This window comes from Cavia porcellus, unplaced genomic scaffold (assembly GCF_034190915.1).
Source record: "Cavia porcellus strain 051 isolate PalLab524CR breed Dunkin Hartley unplaced genomic scaffold, mCavPor4.1 scaffold_6, whole genome shotgun sequence".
Lineage (NCBI taxonomy): Eukaryota > Metazoa > Chordata > Mammalia > Rodentia > Caviidae > Cavia > Cavia porcellus.
The window spans coordinates 92,491,154-92,518,196 of record NW_026947489.1 but is presented as its reverse complement, the minus strand read 5'-3'; the positions used below and the strand labels follow the sequence as shown (position 1 = coordinate 92,518,196).

Sequence of the window (27,043 nt, the reverse complement as noted above, 5' to 3'; positions counted from 1 at the left end):
CTGAAGATTTAGGGTCCCTGCATCAGACGCTGCACTGGCCCCGCTCTGTCAGGAGTCCCCATCAGCCACCATCTGCGCTTATGCTGGCTCCAGGCAAAAAGCATGGGACGCACCTTGGGGCCTGTCCACATCAGCTGCCGGGTTTCCCAGGGCTTCCATACGACCACAAATTGCGTATTTGAAGCAATGAAATTTTGTCTCTCCCACTTCTGGAGAAGTTGGGTATCAGAGTGTAGAGAGGAGCAAGCTCCCTATGAGTGCCCTGGGAAACCCTTCGAGCCCTGGTGGCCCTCCGCCATGCCTGCCTGCAGAGCTCCATGCCCAGCCTCTGCCATCCCAGGCCTCTACCTGTGGGTCTCTGTGTCCTTTTCTCTCTTACAGGCAGCAGTCCTTGGGTTCAGAACCCACCTCAGTCCTCACTAATGACATCTGCGGTGAGCCTGTTTCAGAATAAAGCCACATTCTGAGGTTCTGGGCACATGCGAGTTTGGCAGGTTGCCACTTGAGACACAAACCCTCCATTTCGTGACTTTACAACTGAATATTGAATATGCCCATTCTGAAGTAAATTTCATTTTGATTAGTTGTATGAATTGTACCATAGTGATCGATCACTGTATTTACTTGCTTACAATTGTCTTGTAAGAATTATAGGTTTCCCTGATTTCATGAGAAAAGTCAAATTTGATAATTTGGTGAAAGGCCTCCAATTTTTTCTGTTGTGCCCCTTGGCATAGTTAGATGTTTGGATAAAAATAAGAATTTTAACTTGGAAAGTTGGCTGAGAAAGTAATCCTTCCCCCTTGGGAAACCTACCTCCCGCCTTGGTACCTTCCCATGGCATCGGCCTGATCCTGTTAGAAGTATAGCAGCTATTCTGTGCTTGTGCAGCACACACAACTTTGATGCTTCTGAAAGGGGAAGAAAACAAGACACTCTTGTGGTTTCTGGATGCTAACTCTGCTCACCCAGAGGCGTGAAGGAGGGCGGCTGGAGCCAGCTGGGAAAGACCAAGGCAGTCAGCTCAGCACACACAGATACAGGCTTCAAAAGGAAGTGCCGTTTTTTATCAAAATATTACATCTCTCAAGCCCAGATGAGGCCTGCCGCTCATGGGATGCAGAGGTTATCTCACAACATCAGCACAGCCCGCTGCAGCAGCTCCCTCACAGGGACCGTGAGGCCCGCGCTCAGCAAGCAGAGTGTGACACTCCACCCTGGCCGGCCGGCACAGTTCTGTTGGTGATAAAACCAAGGCATCTCTCCTTGAATCTTTTTAGCAAAAAGCATCTGATTTTTTTTTTTCAAACCAAGCTGTGTAGCACAGTGAACTAAAAAGAGTAAGAAAGAAGACTTTTGGATCCGCCGACAAAAAAGAGACCCCTGAACTGGTGTGAAAAGAAAGGGTCTGCCCGGAGTCCCTGGAGGGTCCTTGAAGAATTTCCCTTCCTCTCACTTGCCTTTCTGTGGCAAAGAAGGGCTGGCACCTCCTTCCCTCTGTTTGACACAGGCACGCTGACCCTTATAGCAGCTACTCTGGGCTCGGGAGAGGAAGCCTGGCCCCAACCTCAGAGACCCGGCCACTGTGGGCCCTTTGATGAGCATATGAAGGAACCTACCGAGGGGAAAGAGGCATCTGGTGGTGTGCCAGTGCCAGCTCACAGTCTCAGGAACTTGTGAGCTGGCTAACTGCACACCAGCAGTGTGAAGCTGGCCACATTTAGATGGGCATGGTGGTGTACTCGTGTAATTCCAGCACTCAGGAGGCTGAAGCAGGAGGGTCCTTGCAAGTTCGAGGCCAGCCTGGGCTACAAAGTGAGCCCAAGGTCAAGGTCAATCTGAACTGCACAGCAAGACCCTGTCTCAAAAAGACAAAAAAAAAAAAAAAAACCCTCACAAAACTGGCCACATTTATACGCCTGACATCAGCAAAATACAGACAAACCCTTCCTCCACTCGGTGAGCGCTCACCCTGCACCACCACACTGAACAGTAGCCTGGCCAGGCTCACGAGGACCTGAGAGTACTTATTTATGTATTTGTTTATTTTTAACTTTTTGGCAATTTTCATAAAAAGGATGGCATTGAGATTGAGAATTGATTAGATGATCTCTCCGCAGTATAGTAGACTGAACCCAGAAATTTTATGTTGCAGAAATAGGCTTGCCGGTCACAATATTGTAAAGTCAGAGAGCTGTGGTTGTCTTCAGTGTGCCCTTAGACAACAGGCACTGAGTGGTAGCCGTGCAGGTTGGGCTGGACCCAGCTGGCATCTTTAGAAAGTTCCAGAGGCTCAAGAGGCAGTTACTTCCAGCCCACTCCCAGGAAGACAGAAGAGTTCGGCTGGCCGTGGCCTGAGGAGGGGCAGGGGTGGCACCTGAGTAATCCCTTTCCAAATGCATGCACTGCTGTTGGGCAGAGTCGTATTGTGCTTTATTATGGTTCAAGGACGTGCAAAGACAAGTCTTTTTAAGTCCCCCACCTCTTTCCCTCCTTCTTCTTGTTCAGTACCGAGGACTGAACCCAGGGTCTTCACAACCTGCATCCCCAGCTCTTTTATTTGGGGGTTAGGGGGATGTAATCAGATCTTGCTAACTAATTAAATTGTCCAGGCTGGGGTCAAACTTGCAGTCCTCCTGCCTCAGCCTCCCAGAGTGCCGGAATCACAGGAGTGTGCCACCACACCCAGCAGTTGTAGTCTCCTTTAAGCCCAAGTTCCAGGCAGAGAGTAAATGCTCATTCTTTATCCGTTTTCCTCTCTGCTTTTTCATCCAAGCATTTGTTGATACAGTCATCCCTTGCATTGCTCAAACATACTCCTTAAACTGTTGCTTAATCAAGTGAGTGAAAAAGAGCACCTAGGTACATTTTGGCAGTGGGATCATTTTTAGCAATGTTCTTCAAACACTGGCAAGATTTTCCAGGAACTGCGTGAGTGTGGACAATGATAAGAGAATTCACTTACTCACTCATTCATGCTGCCTAGCAGCGGGGGAGACCTGTGGCACACGTTTTCATTTAAGACAAAAGATGTTAACGTACGAGTTGGGTTTTTTCCCCCCTTAAACTAAAACCTCAACATTCAGTTATATTGCTGCGTTGGCACTTTGTGAGAAGTAAGTGGGGCTGGGGTTGCAGCGTGGGCCCTCATCTCTGAAAGGTTCTCCATCACTGGCCTATAGGCTGTCTCCTCTCCCACCTCCCTTCTGCAGTCACCCTTCTCTGTGCGCCATTTAAAAAGGTACATCTGTCACCCACCTCCAAGGTGCCAAACAGTGGGCCAGCTCTTTGAGTGTTCTTTTATAAATTATTTTTCTTCTGTCCTCATTAAGAGATGCATTGCTGGCTGGGGATGTGGCTCAGTGGTAGAGCACCTGTCTAGAAAGGGCAAGGCCCAGGGTTCCATCTCCAGCACCACCAGGGAGGAAAGGCAGGCGGGAAGGAAAGGAGGGAGGAAGAAGAAGTACCCTGATGTTTTAAACCATCAGTATCTACAGTACAGGCAAGCAAATACTTTAAAAGTATTTAAACTTATAATGAAAAAAGTTTAATATCAAGTTAATGTGTTCTTAATGTTCACTATATGCAAGGGAGAAATACAGTATTTCAGGGTTCCTTTGACCATACTTGAGCAAAAAGTTTGTGTGTGAACTACTGTGGTATGCAGTGGCACAGAGGCACCTTCTGTGTAACCCGGGCTTTATTGAAAGGCCTATGGCAGAGAAATTCTCAACTTTGTATCTCAGGGTCTGAGAAATCTGTCAATAGTATGCGAAAGTTGTATTTAAAGGCAAGTACTTTTCCAGGCCAAAAGTACAATTTTCCAAGAGGTCCACAACATCAGAAATGATGAAGGAAAAACATCTGACCAAGCTGTCTGCTGCTCTGTCCCACAGCAGTCTGAGGGATGGATGGCTTTCAGCATGCGCAGTCCTGGTTTAGTTCCGTCTTGCGTAGAATAATGTATACTGATGATGGAAACCGCACGCAGGCTGGCTCCCCTGGCTTATCATCCCCCTCAAGCCAGTCTGGGCAGCGTGTAATTTTATTCCTTGCTAACTCAAAAGTTTTTCCGTTTAAATGTTGACGGGGAAAGCTACAAGTGTTTCATCCATACAGCAGCACTGGGCAGAAATCTGCAAAACAGTTTTTAAAAGAATAAACACCCTTGGCAGTCCTGTCATGTGGCATTTTGAGCATTTCATCAGCGACCCAGCAGCAGTGGGATGCAGCTCTGCAATCAGACTGTTAGGACAGACGTTTCTGGAAGTGACCCACTGCATGCAGCTTTAGAGTGTCACGTGTGTGGCAAATGAATGAAGATGTCAAGAGCCAGGCCTGACAGGGGGACCCTGTAATCCAGCCCTCGGCGTCTAACCTTCAAACACCAATAACCGAGATTATCTGGATTTAACATGTGACCTTTCTCATTATGAATGGAAGGCCCAGATGTTTTCCCATTTAGCTTCTGGTTGAAATCTGCTTTTCACCAACTGCATTTGGATCTAGATTTGAGGTTGTGTGAATGACAGTCTGGAAAACTGTATTCTGCGATGGGTGTTGCTGTTTAAACAGTAACATATGGAGACCTGTAATTTAATAATTAAAAATAATTTGTGACCTTACCCATAATAGATTTGTTAATTATGTCAACTGAAAAAGTAAAAATGGGATCATGATAGATATTTCACTATATTTGTCAGTCTGGTGGCATTAAAGGCATTGACAAGATTCGTTAGAATCAGGCTTTCCTGCACCTGCATCTCCATATGCAGAAATCCCTGCCATACCTTCCTTATCTTTTGTGACCCCCTCAAGGAAGTTCATAGCAGCCCCAGAGAAAAAGGGAAAGGTTTCTGACTGACTACTGTCTGTCAGTTCAGATTGTGGTATCCTTCTGTCCGCCACCTTCACCCTATTTGGAAACAACTTACGGTCCTTCATTACCTCTTCTTATTGCTTAGAGCCCAGAACCATCTCTGGCATTTTTATGTGACCTGTTTCTTACCTGCATCAGCCTGATTTTCCAGTTCCAGTTCTTCTGGTTGTACGAGTTCTCTGTTTGACACTGTGTAGAAAGATCACTCTTTACAGCATTTCCTTCTTTTGTCTTACAAGAGAACCAACCTCTCACATCCTTGTCGGAGGGCTTTCCCACGTGCACTGACACTGCTGCTGCCCTTGTAGGTCTGAGATGTGCTCGTTAACTAATTCATGATTGTAGAGTAGCAAAGCACACTGCACTAACAGGGCAGAAGTGAGATGGTGTAGTCCATAAAGCACAAAACCTGGCAAAAAAAGGTAATCTGCGATTTGAAAACTTGAATCCTCTACAGATTACAATTCAATTTAGAACGAGAGAAAAATCAGTAGATATTTGACAATAAAATAACTAAGTATGAAAGGTCTCCTATTAAGCCAACTCCTTTATAATTGATTGTTTTAGCCTCCTTTCCTACTGCTGAGGAGATGCACCTGTGTGTGTTGTGGGGTGTTTTGTTTTGTTGTTTTGTTACACTAGGAATTGACCCTAAGGTCATACACACGCTGAACAAGTGTGCACCCTGTGTTTGTTAAAACCAGTTAGTTATTCTTGTTAATGTTGTCAAAAAGGACATGAAATCAGTTGTACAGAAACAAAAGGAGTTAAGGATATGTGATATTATAGGTGTGCACCACCACACCTGGTCCTAGCTCTTTTTATTTTTCATTTCAAGACAGAGTTACCTGGGTTGGGCTCAGATTTACAATTTTCCTGCCTCAGCCTCCGAGCTACTGGGATTACAGGCGTGTCCCACTGCATCTAGTTTAAAAGTGCTCTTTGAGGATTTTTTTCCCATGTGGAGCTGATCAGAGCTCAAAACATACTACTCTGGTTATGATGCTTCCCATAGAAGCTGGTAAGTGGACAACTAAACCCTCCACATTTGATACAGAGTTGCTGGTCTCAGGGTAGCTAGCTGTCAGTTTAGTTTAGTTTTACTCATACGGATTTCTTTTTTTTTAAAGATTTAATCTGATTATAATTTATGCACTTTTAAAAAACACTGGATATTTAACCCAGAGCTTCTCACTCAGTGCATCTCCTGTCCCCTTTTCTTAAAAAAAATTTTTCTTCTCTCTCTCTCTTTTTTTTTTTTTTTCTTCAGAGTCTCCGTAAGTCATTAAATGGCCCAGGCTGGCTTCAAATTTGTGATCTTCCTGCCTCAGCTTCCCAGAGTGCTGGAACTGCAGGCATGCACCCCTGTGCCTACCTTACATACCTTTACATTCACAGTTCAATGATTTTCTTCAATAAACTTACAAAACTGTGACACCACCACCATGTTTGAAAACATTTTCACCTCCTAAAAAGATACAGTGCACTGTTTGTAGTCAGTCCCCACTGAGAGCCTCCAGCCTCGCTAATCTGCGTGGGTGTTTTGTCTTGTTTGTTTGTGGCGCCAGGAATGGAACTGAGGATCTCATGCCTGCTGCGCCACTTGCATCCCGTGCCCACTAACCTGAGCTTTGCCTCTGGGATATGCCACTGCTTCGAATATTCCACAGAAATAGGATGCCTTTTGTTTCTGCTTTCTTTTACTTGCGTAATGATTTTGAAGTTCACCCATGTTGCTACATGAATCAGTAGTTCGTTTCTTTCTGTTTTTGAACTGTATTCCATTGCAGTGACATATTATGAATTGGACATTGGAAGGTTTGCATTTTGGCACTTATGAATAACCCTGCTGCGAATGTCTATAGGCAAGTCTCTGTAAACATACATTTTCATTTCCTTTGAGTAGATACCTCAGTGTGGAATTGGAGGGTCATATGGTAAATTTGTTTAATTTTGAAAGAAACTCCCTGTATTAATTATCAATTGCTATGTGAGACATTACCCTGAATCTTAGCAGCCAAAAGCAAAACAAATGTGCTGTGTCAGTTGATATCACATTCCTGCAGCCCCTACCTCAGAATCCCTGCCGCAGGCTGAAGTTCAGGCATTGACCCAGGCAATGGTCTCACAGGAAGACTTGACCAGAGGAGAATTGGCCCCAGCCATTGTCAGAACTCAGTCCTGAGGGTTGTTAGACGGACTGAGGATCTGATTCCACACTGGAGGTCCAGCAGGCACTCCCCCAAGTTGCTCATCAGAGAAACACACAAGAACAAGGCTACAAACAAGACCTGAGTCACAGAGTTTTATAACCAACTCACCCTTTCCAAGCAGAAGTGGGTCTCGGAGAACTGTCCACTTTTCAGGGCCAGTCACACAAGGCTGTGGACTGCCGAAAGCTGAGGTTACCAGGCCCGTGCCAAAGCCCGCCTGCCAAACTGCCTCACTGTTCCCTAAACAGTTGCACTGTTCACATTCCCACCAGCCACCTGCGAGGTTCCCTTTCCTCCACGTCCTTGCTAATGGCCATTATGGTGTCTTTTTAATAATAGCCATTCTAGTGGGTATGAAATGGCATCTCTTTGTGGTTTGATTTGCATTTCTGTAATTACCAAGGATGTTGAATGTCTTCACTGGCCTGGTGCCCGTTAGTGTAATTTCTTTGGTGAAATGTCAGCTCAGACCTTTTGTCTATTTTTAATTGGGTTATTTGTCTTACTAACTTATGAAACATTTTCATTTATGAATAGGATGTGTCAGCTGTTATGCTAGAACTTTATATGCATTATTTTGCTTAATGACATTATGGTAACTCTGCGAGGTGTAGATATTATCTCTGAACAAATGAGAAAATTCACAGAAGTCAGGTGACTCGCTAAGGGTGCCCAGCTCGTTGGTGCAAGGCATTTAAATCTGTTTCACTGGGGGTAAAAGAAGAGCGAAGCTCCATACTGTCCTTTTCGTTTCCTGTACTTATCAGTGCATTTTATTCCTTGAACACAATTGGTAGAAGTCTCTCCACTCATGATCATTAGAAATAGCCATTTGCAGAAGAAATGACGTGTACCCCAGCTTGTTGGCTGGACCCCATTCAGATTTCATTCTGCAGACATTATTCCCTCTGTGCTTTCTGGTTGAACCGGGATACAACTTTGCTCACAGCCCAAAAGCATGCGGTGGGGCAGCTGCTAAGCATTTGTCGTGCGTCACCTCCAGGGCCTGTCCCTGCTTTAATGCTGCCTGTTCACCAATGAGAAGACACGGCCGAGGCTCTTCCATCATTCTCCGCGGCCTCATCTCATTATGTGAAAACCAGAGAGGGAGGTGGATAAACGGAGAGAGCTAAACGTCCAAATAATATGCTACAGATGGTAAATTTTGTATGAGTTTTACATCCTTTATTTTAATTAAGTTAACATTAGTAAGACTCTTCTAATTTTTAATCCTTAGACTCATTTCCTCGTCCTTCACGAACACTTTGTGCCCTCTGGGCTTTCTGGGTGCCCCTTTAGTTAGAAATACAATTTGCCGTTTCCCTCAACTCTGAGCTAATGTGCTAGCTGTAGGCAGAATCACAATCTGTGCAATTTTTAAAAAGCACTGCCAACCCTAATTTTGTACTTGAGGCGAAGAACACAGTAATTATTTCTCCCTTCCTTCCTCCTTCCCTCCTTCTCTCCTTCTCCCCACCCCACCAGGGAACAGTCACTGAGCTCTGTAACAAGCACAGTATTTATGCAAAGTCCAAGCAGAATTCTATCCAGATGCTGACACCAAGCCGCACTTTGTAGAGGAGGGATGGCCGCATTGTAGAAGGAACAGACTTGGAAAGCAAGAAGGAGGAAAAAAAATGAGCTGGGGTGCAACCTGTTGCTCGTGAAGCACAAGCAGGAAATCCACGTGCAGGAAATGACTGAAAGTGTGTGCCTGAGCCACACAAGCAAGGACATAGAGTGCCGTGGTCTGACATGGTTGGCAGGTGCCAGAAGCAGAAAGTTGGATGAGGAGAGAATATAAAGTGAAAAAGAAAAACTTTCAAGAAACAAACCCTGGCCTGAGAAAGAGGAGGAAGTAGAGGAAACAATTAAATGGGGTGGACGTTCCACACAGAGCAGCGCTAGGGGTGAGGACTGAGAAGCAGGGGCTTGGCCAGGGCATCGATTTCAAAATGATGGCAGAATCCAGGCCAAGCGGGACCCAAAAGTCCCTGAGAACTTGGCAGCCACGTGGGCTCAGGCCTTCTTCCCGAGTCCCACCAGGAGACCCACCAGGAGAATGTCTGCAGGCTGCACTCCAGTGTCAGACTGTTGGAGACAAATCTGGGGGACGTCGTTCTCATTGATTTACTCCCACTTCCCTCTGTGCCTGACTTCATCGGTAAATTAGTTCAGGCAGCCCAAGGGGTCCAGTCATTCACTCTTCCATTCCTCAAGTAACTGACCCCCTGATGGGTTCTTGGGACCCTAATATTATGAAAAGCGGGCCTCTGGCTTGGAGGGTCTCTGGGGATACATGGACATAAGCCTCTTGACTGTTATGTGACCTGGAACATACTGTGTACGCCACAGACTCCTGTGCCACAGACATGGAAGACCTTTGCTCCTTCCCTTCCCTGGGACACTGAGATTGCATTAAAGCAGCCAGAACGTTCTGAGCTTGATTGTGATAATTTGCAATTCTACTAAGAGTTGTATTTTAACATGCATTGTACTTTTTAGTTAATGCTGTTTCTAAAAAAGAGTGAATATTCTGTGCAGGAGAGTTTTGAATGAAAAGGGCTTTTTTTCCTTCTGGATTTATAAATGAAATTTCTACCGGGCAGATAGTTTTGTATATTTCTAGTATGTTCAAGTAACATCTAAAACCTCCACATCTTTGAATGTATTTCCATCCATCGTTATTATTTTTTGATGGCTAATGGTTGTCAGAAATAGAAGTACAAAATAACATAATCCATAGATTAAAATAATAGGAAAAGGTAATCTTCAGAGTGGGCAGCACGGTTTAGGAGGAGCCATGCATGGTACGTCATGCCCGTCAGTTCTTAAAACCATTCTGGATGAAGGGCTGGGCGGGGCCTGTGGTCTGTAGAGAGGTTGGCCACATAGTTGCGCTGCGAGTGAAACGTCTCTGTCTGCAGCGTAGACCGTCCCCGTCACAGAAGTAGAACTCCTCTCGTTCTAGTAGGGTGCAAAAAACTGACTGGAATCATGTTATCATTACACCAGCAAATGACCTACTTGATAATCTGACAGTAAGCAGAGAGGGATGTCTGTCGCTGGTGACACAGGGTGTCCTTTGCTACAGAAACTTTTTCTGTTTCCATGCTAGTGCTTTTGCATCGGAAATGACAGGATTTACTGATTGCCATTGTCAATTCTTTACAGAAAAATTTAAAAATCTGATGAGAACATATTTTAATGAGAATTTAAATCAACTGACTGTTACCCAAACCTACTCTTATTTCTCTGTACTGGGATATTGTTATATCTCTTGTTAGTCTGATGCATCCTTTCCAGTATTTTTCCTACTTTTAAGACCAGCATTTAAAAAAATAATAGCTTTCCATCATTTTATTTTATTTTGAACTGGGGATTAAAGCCAGAGCCTTTCACATGCTAGATAAATATTCTACCACTAGAACATAAATGTTTCAGCCCATTTTATTTTTTATTTTGAGACAGAGTCTCCTTAAATTACTCAGGCTGTCCTTAAACTTGTGATCCTCCTGACTCAGCCTCCCGAGTAATTGGGATGACAAGCAAGCCACTGCATCCTGCACATCATTTTACATTTTAAGGGAGGAAAAACAAAGCATAATGTGTCTAGTAAATCAGTGATCACAATGCCAGCCTGCGTTGGAGCTTTATAACTTACCAGTTAATATAACCAAAAGTCCTCTGTCTTCTGTAGTTCTCATACTATCACAGGTTTTTTCTCTCGTTGCTTTTTATACAAAAGGTATGGGCTTGAAGTGGGAATGACCATCATTGCAGTGTTCTTGTTCTAACACAGAGGGACCACAGTGGGAAGACGTGCTAACATTAATGTCACAAGGGAACCTGCTCTAGTTCACCTGTTTGTGCTGGGACTCTGTAGACGCCACACCTACAATACATACATCTTAAGTTTTGCTCTTTAGCACTTCAACCTTCTAAATCCTATTAACAGCTGTCAAAACCTGGTAAACTATTTAGATGCTTCTACAATTTGTTTAATTAGATAGTTAGGAAATGGCACGCTAGGAAAGCCCCCCCCCCTTTAGCCTGGCTGAACATCTGTAGCATTAAGGCCTCATTATCTCTGAATTGGCATAGCAAATCAGCGGCGTCATTAAAATGCCACATTAAGATGATTAAGCTTCTTTGTTATCCAGTTGACTTTTGCATGTGCTAAGGATTTCATGGTTATGACCCCCGATCCTTGTAAAACACTTCAACAACATCACCTTTTATGTCTTCCCTGTCTCACAGCCTCATTCTGTCCCTTCTCCCAGCACCCTTGGCCATCTTGTGGCTTTTCCTTTACATTCTGTCCCTGCTGGAGCTGGACTCTCAGCACCCTTAGTTGAGGGTGGAAATTCAGAGCCTCCTTTTTATACGAGGTGCCAACACGCCACCCAGGCACCCACATCGTGCTTCTGTTTGCATCTTTGATAGGTTCTTCTCTCCAGCCAAGCATTTTATGTGCCTGTAAAAACAAACTGAGGCACAGTTGGCTGAGACCGAGATTGGCCCTGAAGGATTTAGATGTTGGATGCTTTCCAGGCCCCATTGTTTTGCAGTGTCTCAGGTGAAACCAAAAATGTCTACTCTGGAGTGCGAGCCTTTCATGTGATAACCATCACCCCAGGAAGTGAAACCATGCGCGTCAGCCCGGCAACCAAACCTTTGTTCTCCTCAGCCTACCAAATGCTTTGGGGAGGGGGGGTTCTGCATCATCTTCCTAAGGCTGGGGACACAAAGACAGGACACTGCACCCCAGAGCAGCTCCTTTAGGGACAAATTTAGTTTAACCTAATTTCCTGTGGGTTAGATCCAATTTAGACATCCTTTCCCCCTCTGGGAATGTATAGCAATTACCTTTATCAGCAGTTGTGGTTTGCCATGCTCTCTTCTCCACAGGCTCAAGAAAATTTACTTAGGAAGCCTTCAATATTTTTTATTATGGAGCAGACTATACATACCAAACAGCAAATATACACATTCTGCTTAAAGACCCATAGACCCACCACCTGACTAAAGAAGTAAAATTTTGCTGGTGCCTGCGAAGATTTTTGACGACCTTTGCAGTGTCAGTGTAAATTGTACAATGCATATTACAGGGAGATGAGACTTTATGAAGCCAACGTAGAGGATTATTCACATTACAAAAGGCAAATTCACTTTACAAAAAAGACTTCAGAGTAGTACAAGGCAGTTCCCTGAGGCTCAAGTATTTGTTCCCAGATTGTATTGATTTTCTGCCTTTATTAAGTGGTCGGGGCTGCTGGTCCCTGACAACTGGCAATCAGCGGGGAAAGGTGATACACACCTCTGCCTGTGTGATGTGAGCCAGTGGGACAGCGTTACTGTTTCCATGTGACATGTGAGTTAATTGCCTCATGTGAAATGGAAAGCACAGTGATACAGGTGTGTAAGAGCAAAGACACAGGACTCTCTTTCCCAGGTGAGAGTGTCAAGGAAGACTGCACGGGGGAAGGGGCTTTAAGCTGCCTCTGGAGTCAAGATAGAAGACGGGGTGAGGGACGGGCACTGTGGGTATGCAGAGGTGGGAGCCATGGCTAGTCTGGTTGCTCACATGCTTCCTGATCTCCCGTGTACACAAGAATCCTTGTTAAACTACAAATTCTGATTCTGGAGGTCTGGGTTGAGGCCTGAGCGTCTGCGCCTCTGATAAACTCTTGAGAGGTACTGGTTCCGAGGACCTCCCTGTGAGCCTGTAGGAAACGGTAGCTCCAGACTTGGGCAGCAGCAAAGGGAGCATCGGACGTGGGGCAGGCTCTGCACAGCTTCACCAGGAGGGTGGACTTTATTCTGTGAGCCAGAGGAAATCACTAAAAGTTTCTAAACCAGGGTTCTGTGGCCACTGGATGATTAATCTGGGAGCGGGATAGGGAATATGGGAGGATGGCACCGTGTGGGCCACCTGAGAGGCAGAGGCAACAGTGTACCTGTGGATCGGAAATTCATCGCTGTCTGCTTCATGTGGGCACCGTGTCAGGCTCCGGAGTCCACTGTGAATAAGGTTTACCTGGAAAGCATGTTTTAAAATGCAGACTTGCAGTCCCCTCACTGGAACACTACATCTGTGGTGCAAGTCCCAAATGTCTCTTTCACAACCACACAACCTATGGCCCTGTTTTTTGAGTTAGGATCCTGCTACATTGCCCAGGTGACCTCCAACTCTTACACTCAAGCAATCTTCCTGCCTCAGCCTCCCAAGTAGCTAGGACTTAGGTGCACCATGATATGAACAATTTCTGGTCTCAGTAGACACAGATTAAGCAGTGTTGCAAAGAATGTTGAGCTTTAAAAAAAATATGTGTGCGTGCACAGAGACAACCCATGTGGCTTCTTCCAACAGCTAGCTTACGTGTCCACCGGGGAGACGAGTGTGTTTGTAACCCACTCAGAGGGAGAAGGAACCAGCTGTTCTCCCCCTGAGGAGCTGGGGAAGGCGCAGTGGGTGGAGATGGCATAGTAGCCGGACCTTAGCAGTGTCAGTGTCGAGGAAAGATCTCTTAAGACATGGAAGGAATGTGAACATAGTCAAGACACCTAGAAATTTTTCCAGTGGGTGAGATATCTGAGTAGTCCAATTCACCTTTCTAAGGATAGGCTTAGGCCGATCTCGAAAGACCTTTTAAATATCTTTGCTTCAGAGCTTGCTGGCAGCAGAGAATATTGACAAATTTGATAGGGGCAAGGATATGAGCAGGTTGTGCTTTTAGGAACTGCGATCTGGTGGTAATGTAGGAATTGAGCTGGGAAGGAGAAAGGGCCAACGAGGAGGCTACAGGTGACTGCAAAGGTCCGAGGGGGAACGGAGGAACTGACTCGAGAGCAGCTGCAGAGGGAGCCCAGCAGCTGATGGACCGAGGACACAAATGGGAAAATGGAAAGCTGATTGGAAGGTTGTGGACTGAGTAACTGTGAAGACACCTGGAAAGCTGTCACGAGCAGAGGACTGAGAAATAGGAGAGTTTATACCCAGAGACATGTAAGATACTCGATTGAAACTTGAGAGTGGATGAGATTAGCAAGGGCAGGATGCAGAGGAAAGAAAACAGTACTTAGGAATAGGAAGAGGAAACGGAGGTGGAAGAAAGCAACCAGAGAGGAAAGGAATACAGTTTTGGTGAAAAAGTAGAGACTGGAAGAACACACTGTGCTGGTCTGTGAGGCAGCGCTTACCAAGAAGTTGGGCGGGCACTCACGACAGGCTTGGAACCAAGATCAGGAGAGATTTGGAACCAAATCAGAGATTTGGTGAATCATGGAGGCCAAAGCTGGTTTACAGGGAAACTCAAGTCCAGTTTAAGGCCATAGAGGCAGGAAGCGCGAGTGACCTCTGGAGTAAGTGAGTAGCGAGGCATCTGGAGAGAGGATGGGCCTGGGGAAGGCCTGACGCTGGGCTGACCTGTAAAGGGAAGGGAAAAGAGGAGACAGCGCCTGAGAGCCTGAGGACAGACAGCTAAGAAATTTCAGATACTGACGACGTGAAGGTAGAGAGATTTCAGTTTCAAGAGGTAAAGCCTGGAGGAAGGGAGATGCCATTTGTAACCAGACACAAGTCACGACCTAGAAGCAAGTTTGGAATCAAACATGATGTTTGGTTTTAGAAACGGCTACTAGTATTTTCTAAGGGTATAATATACGTTCCCACTAAGGCACGGGCTGGGCCTCCTTGCCAGGGCAGTCTGGGCTCCTCCCTGGGCGCTTCACACTGTGTTTATGTGCTAAGTGTGGTCATGTCCCAGGAATCCTATTTGTGCCTTACATTCTGGTTTATTCTAACGGGCAACTGTGCTCACCTTCACATGGTAAACTCTGAATCGCTGACCCCAGTCACCATGCAAAGGCCTTCAAGATCTAACCAGGTAAATGAGCAACTGAACCAGAAATTGTTTTGGCCCTGTAGTCCCAGGGTGTCCCCAGCTCTCCATCTGTGTGGCTCTTATGCTTTCCTGATGGCCCTGGTTTCAGCTCTTCCTGGCTATAGAGCTGAGTCCTAAGGGACTAAAGTCTAAGTCTGACTTTGAGCAACCCTGAGGTTCCAGGTCAGGCTAACAAAAGACAAAGTCCTAGCTCTCTTCTGTTCTCTGTTTTCAGAAAGATCCCCACTCATTCATCTCACTGCATTTTAATGTTCACTGACCACCTCGCCTGCCTGTGGTCACAGTCACATTTTCAAACCCAAATGAAAAGGATCTTTTTGTGCCGGCCCTCTCAGTCTGCTGTTTTTGGTTTTCAGTAGCTGAAGTTTTCCGTTGAGGTTCTTTTAAACGCCTACATGCAAACTGAAGAGCACTCAACCTTCGGTGGGATATCACCCACAGCTGGAGAGCCGGAGGAAGCGGGGAGTCGACAGCCTCAGGTGCATCCTTCTCTTAAAAGTTTTTTAAAAAAGCACCAACACAACTACAAGAGACAAAATTCATGAGACAGCAGGCAAGAGCTTTGCAGAGGATGAAGGAATGTACCTTGCTCCAAGTAGGACACGGCTGCCAGTTCATCTAGAACCCAGCTGCACATATTGCTGGGCTTATCCTGCAGCCTCCGTCCTTGTCCCGCCTGCAAAGAGGGAGAGGCTGTGAAGCGTGAACTGTGGCGAGCAGTGGACCGGTGTCCCAGCCCTGGCTCGCCAGCAGTGGCTAGGGCCTGTCTTGCTCTATTAAGCAAACACAGTTGATGCAGATGAAAGGGAACTGGTAGAAGTGAAAATTGAAACTTGGGTGGAAGGTGGCAACTCAGGCACAGCTGCAGCTGAACTTCCTCCTGTGCGGCCGGGGGCAACATTACTGATGTGTTTTGGAAGGGATGCCGGTCTTTAAAAATATCTTTTTTTTCTTCAGGGTGTTTTGGGTTTTCACATCTACCCCCAGGGGAGGGAGGGTGTGGAATGGCATTAGCAAGAAGCCACTTAGACCTTTTATATATCTAATGTGTGAGGTCAGATCCAAGTTATCGGTGGTTAGGGATTAAGTTCAGCATTGCAATTGCACCTCTGCTAGGAACCTGCCACATTACGCTTGGACAAAGCCCTGGAACTTATCTCTGCTTCTGCATCACCTCATCTGGGAAGCAGGAGCCTCCCCTTAGCCGTAATTCCGGTGATTTGAGATTCCTCCAGGGAAGGACCATATTCAGTTTCTAAGGACCAGTTTGAAAGACGAAGAGTTTATATTTTTAAAACTCCTTATAATGCTTATGATTTCATCAGGCAAATAGTTTTGTTAATGTAAGTATAGGAAGGTATCTTCTCCATTTCTTGTTTTCTTCATCTTGAGGGAGTAGTAGTCCTTTGTAAGAGGGGACCCAGTTACTTGGGCAGGTCCTGTTCCCCCAGCTAGTGCCACGACCCAGGGTCTCACGTGGTATCTAGCTTGGGTGGAGGTGCTTTTCCCTTGGCTTAGGTGGAACCCTGTTCACCTAGCGCCGACAGAAGCGACTTCTCGGGTATACTTAACAGTCTCTTCTCCTCTTACCTCTCTCAGCACCATTTTACTAGTACTGACAGCTTCCTTTCCATTCAGCTTTGTGTCTTTATGAGTTCCAAAAGAGATGGGGAGATACAGCATGTTTTAGTAGTTCACACATATGGAAAGGGAAGAGGCAAAGTCTGGCTTAAAATCATAAGAAAAACAAAACTGTTTTAACAGCTCAGCCGTCAGTCTTCGTGCTTAAATCAGATGTACCTGAAAGATGAAAATGGTGTTTCTTCCTCGACTCCTAAGAGCTTATCACCTTGCCTGTTGTTGACTGCACTCAGCAAAAACGTGCCAGATCTGAGAGTTTCCGCCTCCCCACTACTGGAGAGGAGCGAATGAATGTTTGTTCATGGTCCTGTTGAGCAGCCACAAGTAAAACCTATTGTCTCTGGTGTTATGGATCACCTAAAGCTCCGTCATCTGTTTCTGTGTTTGTGGCTCTGTGTGTTTCTTCTCTGACTGAGGTCCTGAATTCAAATAATGAGTGATCATCCTACTGGTGTTTTCTTGTCTTGTAGGGGTATAATGTCACGTTAGCTTAATTTGGTATTTGTCACTTGTGTGTCTCTGCCTTTTGAAATGTTTTCATAGCTTCAAATACAGTCATTGTTCATTTCTTGCATTTTCTTTCTTGCAGATGATTCTGTGAAAGTGAAGGATGAATACAGTGAAAGAGAGGAAAACGTTTTAAAGCCAGAGCCCCTGGGAAATATGGAGGAGCCTGAAATCCCGTATAGCTATGCCAGAGAATATACCGAATATGACAGCATTAAACTGGAGAGGCATGCTGCCGCCTATGACAGCGGCAGGCCCGCCGGCGGCAAGATGAACTGCGACGTGTGTGGCTTGTCCTGCATTAGCTTCAATGTCTTAATGGTGCATAAGCGGAGCCACACTGGTAAATAGTCTCTTTTTCACCCTCCTGAAGAGCTGTCTGCAGCCAGAGAGCACTGAGGGAGCTGGCAGAGCCGGGCTCTGGGTTACTGCTTTGGCCTTTGCTGTAATTCTGGCATGTTTCCCCGGCTGCCTTGCCATCTGCCCATGCTGTCAATGAGGAAAGGCTAGAGAAAGCACAGTGTTCTAGGTGAGCGTAGTGGTCTGTCTTCAGCTAAGAATCAGGAGTTGTATTGTGCAATTTACTTCCTCCATAGCTCTGTGCCATTTTGTGTAACACTTTTAGTAGAAAGCTCTCCTTACTGAATTGGGTTCAGATTTGGCAGATGAAAGGTGACAGTGTTTATCTCCAGTTTTAAGGACAGGATCCCCGGACAGTGACCAGGCAGTCTGTAAGAAAGCCTATGCACCACAGTCCCCCAGAGCCAGGAGATCGCATCTGGCAGCCAACTTGAAGACTGTACAAGAAGGCGTTTGAGGCCCCCAACACCTTATTGGGACTTGAGTCTGTGAGTCCTTTCAACGGAGATTATATTTAAGAAGAATGTTAAGCAGTATGAAAACTCTGGCCTAGAAAACTGTCTTAAAGCCAGGTGTGGTGGTGCATACCTCTAATCCTACACTCATAGGGCCAGCCTGGGCTACATGGTGAGTTCAAGGCTGGTCTAAACCATGCAGTGGGACCCTGTCTCAAAAATAAAAAGCTATCCTAGAGATACTTGCATTTCTTTGGTCTGATTCAAACTGAAACAATACCTAGAATAGCCTTGCTGGGCAGGAGCATTTTGTCTCTGGGAATGAAGATTCCGCAGGAGTCTCGCCACACTTGCCTGGAAATGCCAGCTGCCAGGTGATCCCAGCATGGGCAGAGTGGTCCAAAGACAAGTTTTGCCGTAGGCGTGTAATCTGTGCATGTGCTTCTCCATTCTCCCAGTGACCAGAAATCTCCTTTCTTGCCCTCTCTCAAGGTGAACGCCCATTCCAGTGTAATCAGTGCGGGGCATCTTTTACTCAGAAAGGTAATCTCCTCCGCCACATTAAACTGCACACAGGGGAAAAACCTTTCAAGTGTCACCTCTGCAGCTACGCGTGCCAAAGGAGAGACGCGCTAACAGGGCACCTGAGGACACATTCTGGTAAGTGAGGGGAGCAGCCATGGCTGGTGACCGGAAACTGCAGAGTTAAGCACAGAGGCACAGATCTGTCACTCAGCTCTCAAGGGTGGTAGCAGCAGAGTCCTCTAGAGCTAATTGCGCTTCCATTAAGGCATTAATTAGTCTCTGTCTGCCTCGGTGGAGACGTTTCCTCACATCCACATGCCCCTGAAGGACAGCAGCCCCCCTGCCAAAACATGCCTTTGTAGTTTCTGCAAGAAGATTATACCCATTGATACGTTTGTTACATGAACTCCACAGAAAGATTGTTGTCCTAACACGTGCACAATGCCAGGCAAGTAAGTGATGCAGTTTCATAAGCCATGAAAAACTACCCACTGGCATAAATCATCGTGTGGGGTCCCTTTTGGCCATTCGGGGCTAAACTTCTTGAACTCAGCTTTCCTCTTACTTATTAGCCTGCTTACTTTAAACCTCTGGTAGCTGCACAGCCATGAGAATTCACCAAGAACCATGCACCTTACCAAGGCTTTCCACCCCTTATTTTGACCAAGCAAGACAGTGCAATATTTTTCAACGTTTAGAATTTCCTTCTTAGAAAAATAAGACTGGGTTTATTTTCAGGTTTGGGACCTCATGTTCTTGATGTTATCTGACAAAACTTTAATTGAAAAAAAGTGTTTTTATGTCAGTCTCCCACTTTGACTAAAACCCAGCCCTGGTCTTGAAACTGGTCATGATTCTGAGACTAGGATTAAACAAGTCACCCCAAACGAGCCAGCATGGGAGAGTGTACATGGCGAAGATGTGTGTTTTGTTTTGTTTTTTCTTTTATATCTCATTTTTCAAAGTAATAATTAAGGATGAGTTTGCTCAAAACAAAGCAAATTGGGGCAGTTATCTTGTGTTATGTTTTCCAAGTAAGAAACAAATATTAGGGATTTTTAAGACAGATTCTAGAGGACCCCAATTTGTGTAGAACTTTGACATTTTTAGCCCTAGAAATCCACATTTTGTTTAATCTGGAGTTTTGGAAGGATCTTTTAGTACTTTAATGCCAAGGCCTCTATATTATTTTTTAATTTTTTTTAAATTGTTCACTTTTTTATTTTATTTTATTTTTTGGGGGGGAGTCTTTTTCATTTTTATCGGTACCAGGGATTGAACTCACTACTGCCTGCTTGCAAGGCAGGCACTTATGCCGCTGAACTAAATCCCCAGCCCCCAAGGCCTCTATTTTAGACAGAGCAGGAGGGCTTAGAAAATAGACATTTGGGGGCTGAGGGTTACAGAGGCTCAGGGCTAGCACACTTGCCTTGCATGTGCAGGGCCTGGGTTGATCCCACCACTGCAAAAAGAAAAAAGAAAAGAAAAATCTCAGTCCCTAAAACTCTAACTCTTAAGGCATATTTCACCAACCAGTCAGACAAGCCAGTCTTGCATAAAGCATCGAAATCTCACTTACATATTTCAAGGAATAAAGTCTTTGAGACAGTTGGAGGACTAGCATTACCTGAATCATATGGGTGAACTTTTGTGGAGACTTATGCTTCATCTGGAATGAAGTCATTTTTGCAACTTATTCTTTATTAATTCTGTTGTTCAAAAATATCCTTAATTAGCTCAGTCTTGATTGCTTTAGCCTAGAATTTGTTGTAACTACCTGACCAGGATGAGATAAATTCATCCAAACATCCAGTTGTGCTGCATCCCTAGCAGGATGGCCAGGCAGACAGCACATGGTAAGGAATTCCTTCCCATTTCATTCCTGCACCACCCCAAACCCCTTAAAGAATAAAAGGGACCTCTTAACTGTTAAACAAGAAGCATCAAGGTTCAGCCCGGAGCTGGTGTGATGGTGCACACCTATAATGCCAGCATGTAGGAGGCTGAGGCAGGAGGATAGATGTGTGAGATGGAGGCGAGCCTGGGCTACATAGTGAGTTCAAGGCCAGCCTGAACTGCATAGCGAGACCCTTTCTCAGGAAAACAAGATTTACCGTAGAGCTAAACGCTAGGCTAAATGTGGGTCACCAGATCCGAATCCTTCCAGTTGTCCCTGGAGGTAATCCTTCCAGAGGACACTGGGATACAGTAACCAGCAGCTGCCGCCGGTGGCCGTGTCTCAGCTTCTTAAATGCAGTGCCCCCTCTTTCAGTGGAGAAGCCCTACAAATGCGAGTTCTGCGGGAGGAGCTACAAGCAGAGGAGCTCCTTGGAGGAGCACAAGGAGCGCTGCCGCACGTTTCTCCAGAGCCCCGACCTGGGGGACACGGGTGAGTTCCCAGCATCTGTCCTGCCAACCTCCAGTGAGTGTCCGTGGGCAGGCGATGAGACATGACCATGGTCGAAATGACGAACACCTCACCCCCATGGAGGTTGTGTTTTGATGGGGACAGACTATAAACGAAATAAATAATTAGAAGGTTGGAAGGTATCAGTGCCTATGAAGAAAAATGAGGTGGTTACGGGGGGTGAGGATGAGTCAGGGGCTGCTTCAGTGACGACCCAAGGATGAATGAGGAATGAGCCAGGTGGGTATTGCCAGGACAGCAAGCACAAAGGCCCTGGGGCTCAAATTTGAAAGCCCTGGAAAGTCCAGGGCACAGTAAGTAATGGGACATGAGGCCAGAGACAAAAGGGGAAGCCAGTTCTTGCCCTTTACTAACTCTTGAGACTTGGCTTTTACTCTGGAAAAACTTTGGGCTTTGAACACAGTGAGGTGACATCATCAGACTTCTCACTTGAAGCACTCTGCTTGCTGTTCAGAAAAGATGGCCTTACAGGAAAGTTAGCAATTGGGGCATCCAGTTAGGAGACCACAAGATGCAAGCAAGAGAAAAGTGTCTTGTCACCAAGATAATGAAAAGAGTTCTGATTTTATGCAGTCAACAGAGGATAGATGAATGACAGGCAGATGATGGATTGTAGACCATAGATACATAGACAGACAGATGGACATTAACAGGAGAGCCAGCAGGACTTCTTCACAGTGGGGTTCCTGCTAACTAACACAGTGAATGTTCAGGTAGAGCAGCTGGTTGGGAAATGACTAGGGAATGGTTGGTTAAAACTAGAGGATTTGGGGCTGGGGATTTAGCTCAGTGGCACAAGCACCTGCCTGGCAAGTGTGAGTTTGATCCCCAGTACAAACAAACAAACAAACAAACAAAAAAAAAACACTAGAGGATTTTGTTTGCTGGTGAGATTGTAGGATCAGATGAAAGAGCATATACTCTTCCTCATTTGTGCAGGGCCTGAAAGTCAGTCCTGTCCTTATCCCCCCCCCGCCTTTTTTGTACTAGGGATTGAATCCTGAACTTTCACACCGAGCTCCAGCCCCAAGCCTGTTTTGACAGGGACTCACTCACTAAGTTGCTCAGGCTGGGCTCAGCCTTGGAATCCTACCCTTATCCCTGGCTCTGTTCGAGTCACTGCGAGGTCTCTGTTAGGCTGTGGGGAGTTCTTATTTTCAGTGATTGTAATTAGAGCTTATGGGCCATTGGCTGAGTGCTAGGCATCTCTCCATAGAGCAGTGGCAGTTTTCTTTTCATCTTGTCCTTCACTCGAGACAGCCTGTGCGTTTTTGTGGCTCATCTCTGCAGTGATGCCGGTCCCATCCAGCTGACCAGCAGCCTGGTTCTGCAGGAGGAGCAAATGGTTTCCATTTGGTTACGCAGCCATTTGCCTGTTGGGAATGGGCACGAGCTCTCGGGGGACCTGGTGCTTTACCGCAGCGGCTGCAGCTGAATAGTTTGAGCAGCCTAAAGCCAAAAACAAAAATACGACAGAAGGAATGTAAATCTAGTGGAAATCATGACTGTTCTAACTGCCCCCTCTCTGGGTGAGAGGAAACTTTTGTTTTAGATAAAGACCATCATTTTACCATGCTAGGAGCTGGCCAACTGAATTCTGTTGGTTTGTGCTGCTTCTGCTTGTCATCCTGACGACATACTTGGTTTTCATCAAGGAATTGGATTTCCTCATTATTGCTAGAGAGTAACACTGACCCCCTTCAAAAAAACTTTAAAAAACCTCAGACTTGGGTTTTGACATCAGAGTGACATGCTTAGTGTAGAAGATTTGCCCAAGGATGGATTATAGGTATCTTTACTTGCAGTGCTGTCTTTCAGATAATTGGCAAAGCACTTAATGTGAAAACCTGCCCTGTTAGGGAAATCCAATTAGAACCAACAGTATTTAAAGTTGAAGGATGAAAAAGCACCCAATCCTGCTTCCTCCTTTTAGAGTGAAGAAATAGAGACTTGTCAAAGTTCGATGAATAGTTTTAACAAACACTATAGCATTAGTGGCTTTGGTAATTGGCCATACTTTAAATTTTGAGATACAGTTCACCTAGCATAAAGTCACTTTTTTAATAATTTGCAGCATGTGATAGCATAGAACTACAATCCCAATACTCTGGGAGGCTGAGGCAGGAGGATCACAAGTCTAAGCCCATCCCAGGTGACTCAGTGAGACACGTTCTCAAAATAAAAATACACAAAAGGGCTGGGGATGGAGCTCAGGGTGAAGACCTTGTGTTCAACACCAGTGATTAAAAAGTAAGTGAATAAGTAAATAACCATACAATGCAGCAGTCTTTAGTATATCTACAAAGTCACACAGCACCACCACTGCCTGTCCCAGAGCATATATCTCTCCTGAGGGGAACCTCACACTCAGGGCAGTTACTTCCCATTCTTCCAGCATCCAGCCCTGGCCACCATGAATCTACTTTCTGTCTATGTGGGTTTTCCTATTCAGGACATTTTGCACAATGAGAATCAGACAGTATGTGGCCTTTGGTGTCTGGCTTCTTTCACTCAGCGTTATGTTTTTGCGGTATATTCATGCTGAAGAATGTGTTAGTATTTTATTTCTTTTAATGACCAAGAAATATTCCATTGTACAAATTTATGGATTCACTATACATTCTGTTTATCCTTTCATTTATTAATGAACATTTGTAATTTTTCCCACTTTTTTGGCCTCAGTTATGTGGGGGGTTTTTTGGAGAGGAGGTGTTTTCTTTTTGGTACTGGAAATTAAACTTTGGACTTTGTGCTTGCCAGGCAAGCACTGTGCCACTGAGTTATATCCCTGGCCCTAGCTATGCCTTTAAAGGTTACAGATGATCTGTTTAGCAAAAGAAATGAGGTAATACATACTCATAGCCATATAAAAATCCATATATGTGTGCCTTGATTCTCCTGGAAGTAGGAGGGATATCAGTAAACTGTGCTTTATACACAGTGTACCTTACTTTCCACCCTCACAACTCTTTCAGGAGTTCGAAATTGGTAAAAGTATCAAGAGAAATATTTTAGCTCTCTTCAGTGGTATTAGATAATTCAGGAAATGCTGAAATACAGAGGTTGAATTAATTTGCATTTCATAGGGTGGTTTGATAGATGCATGCAACATACTTTAAGTCTCAGCAAAAAAAATAGTTAACCAAGTCAGCAAGTTTGGATTTTTTTAAACAAATATGTTGTAATGGTGGTTTTCAGGTTACAACTGTGTAAAGTCACAGCTTCGTCCAGTCTAAGTACTGCATGGCAGTGATGTGCTCCTCTCGTTTGCTCAGTGGCTTCTGTGATTTTTCCAGGGATCCAGAATGTGAAGGATGTTTACAATAAGCCAAACCTTTAGTTCTTGTCACTGCTCCCTACATGGTTTTCATTTCTGTTCCCTTCTTAACATGGGAGTCCACGGGGACCTGCGATCCATCCTAAGCCTGAGTAGCCCAGCGCACCTTGCACCCTCCTCCCCGCTTCTAAAGGGCTGGTGGGTTGCTGCCACGGGCTCAATGCCCTGGCCTGCAGTGCTCCCTTAGAATGATGCATAGTGCAGGGTGGAAGCCAAGCCAGGGCGGGGCTGCTGCTCTGGGAAGCAGACAAACAAGAAGGCACTGGGGTGCAGCCCAGCACCCAAAGGTCGTGCTGGCGTTGGGCACAGGAACTTCCAGCCCTGCCAGTCATCTCGTCCGTTCAGACAGCAGTGCTGTGCAACACTGCAGTTGGGCAGAGGAGTAGAAGCTGAGCTCCTACCTCAAAGAACTCACAAGCCAGCAAGATGCAGATCTGTGACTGCCATGCAGAGGTCTAATAGACATGGGAGTCACCACTGCCTCAGCCCGAGTCTCCATGCCAGAGGTTCTGGGTGACATCATCAGAACATCGCAGCTTTCTGTCTTAATGGCGTATAGATGAGCAGGAGAAAAAAGAAACCGTGGACTTCATTTCATCATTAGCTTGATCCGTACTCCCAAAAGGGACTCATTGCTGGCACCGAGATGCGTTCAGCCTCATTTCACACAAATTCCAAACACTTGGAGCTGAGCATACTTTTATGTAATAGTGAGTTCTGACATCATAAGATTTTAGAGTAATATCTCTTTGTAATTATGAGTCTCGGGGTCACAACTTTTCATTCTCATTCTTCCAATTGACCTTATGCAACTATGAGGGTTTCAAGGATGAAGTTAGATTTTTCAGCAACATAGCAGATGAAAGAAAAAGTGTTTAAAGCTTCAGGTTTCTTTTCCCATCCAGTATTTCTTGCATAATATTCATTTTACTTGCTCAAAAAGGCAAGAGTTTTATGTAAGTGTTGTGTTAGAACCTGCCTCAGTCCTTGATAGCAATCTCTTGCTAGACAATTCGAATTGCACCCTAACACCCTTCCTTCCACTCACTGTCAGCTACTGCTGACCACACCACAGAAGACTCAGGAAGCAGGGTCTTTTTTACTTATTTATTTTCAGCAGTGCCCTTTATTTAAGCTCAATTTCACACTCCGGACCTAATAAAGGATTTTGAACAAAAGCAGACACACAATACTAGTAAACATAAAATAATTTTGAGAGAGAAATTGCCTTGTGGAAACAGTTAACTAACAGCTATTAAGGTTTATGCAGAGAAAAATTCTACGATTGTTATTTTTCAGTTGTATGTCATTGTGTATGTTTCAAAATGTCTTTAAAATCACTTTGCCAATGAGAATGGCACATCTGCGATACACACAGGTGACACCAGGGGACAGAATCGCAGTCGTGCTCAGGTGAGGACTGAACGTGCGAATGACTGACTCCTTACTAAAATCCCACACTCCCCACACCCACCCCTTGCAACACTGAGCCACTACCCAACACCCAGGAACGGATTTCCTGTTTCACCATTTGAGCCCATTATCTTTTCTCTTACTGTCTTGCCAAACTTATTTCCCTCTGCACAAGTCTCAGAGATGTGATGTGACGACCTAAGTCTGCACTCTGCATACACAGACAGCTGGGTTCTGTAGTTGGAGCCCGGAGTCCTCCTGTTTCGTTCTTTCAATGTGTTACCTAAACTTCCTAATCCAAAAGGGACTCTTCAGCTGACAACTGCTTCTTGTATTAAACAGGGCCCATGACAGGCCTGGAAATCTAGCACTCTGAGACGCTGAGGCAGAAAGGTTGCAAGTTTAGTCACAAGCCAGGCAACTGAGTGGGCCCTTATGTCAAAATAAAAAGTAAAAATCAGGCTGCAGATATGGCCCATTGTGAAGCTCTGGGTTTAAGCCCCTGGACCACCACCACCACCACCACCAAAAAAAAAAAGTATTTAGTGATTTCACCTATCAGTTGTCTGCCAGTTGTGAGGCGAAGAGTGTACCATATCTGACCATAAATCAGACTTTTGCCTAACTCGCCTATGGAGAGAGCTGCATGCTGGCCAGCAGAGCCACAAGCAGATGACCAGGAACAGTGAGGGCTGGGAGTGGAGCCACCATCCTGGGTAAGCTGGCCAGGCAGGAGACACAGGCGAACAGGGGCCCCTTGATTCAAGTCCGAAAATTTCCTCCAACCTCAGCAGAGCTATGGAGATGGCAGGGTCTGCCATGCTTGGGTGATCTGTCCACCCATGAGCACTTGGAACTTTGTTCTCTTAAATGTCACGCACTTGGTCACTGAGGTACAGTCAGAGGTGTCTGGAAATGACTGTCAAGACCAGCTCGGCGGGTGACAGGAATGAGGGTGATGTTATCTCGGGAGGGTGCCATTTAGTGACATGCCCTAATTATAGTTATTTAGGTCAATGTGTCCACGCTGAGCATCCTCCCGAATGGAGAGGATGTTGATTACGTGTCCTCAGAAAGCTGCTTGTTGTCACTGAGGGTAACTTTGGTAAAATGTAGGCAGTGACAGCTGAGAGACGAGCAGGGAGACCAGGCTGGCGACGCAGTGCTTGAGTGAGTCCTAGACAGTCATTTGGCCCCAGGGTGGGCTGTCTGCAGGAGACTTACCGAGAACCGAGGTGATGTGGGGGTGACACTTCCCAAGTGCTGCTTGCTGTTCTCATTTCCAATAGTGCGTACAGGAGGGAGGGCAGCTGCACGTGGACCTCAGCCTTTCAAAACTGCTCACGTCAAAGGGAGTGTTCCTTGCCAAAGCACAAAC

At 45.5% G+C, this 27,043-nt stretch overlaps 1 protein-coding gene across 3 annotated transcripts in view; it reads left to right on the top strand.

Annotated features, from left to right (window-relative positions):
* The window catches only part of Ikzf3 (IKAROS family zinc finger 3), an 85,405-nt gene that overhangs the window by 44,251 nt on the left and 14,111 nt on the right, over nt 1-27,043 (top strand). For all 3 annotated transcript variants that reach the window (XM_063251492.1, XM_063251493.1, XM_063251490.1), the window contains exons 4-6: nt 17,230-17,490; nt 18,455-18,622; nt 20,760-20,876. In XM_063251492.1, coding sequence (XP_063107562.1) covers nt 17,230-17,490; nt 18,455-18,622; nt 20,760-20,876 — 546 coding nt within the window. The remainder of the gene's footprint in view (nt 1-17,229; nt 17,491-18,454; nt 18,623-20,759; nt 20,877-27,043) is intronic.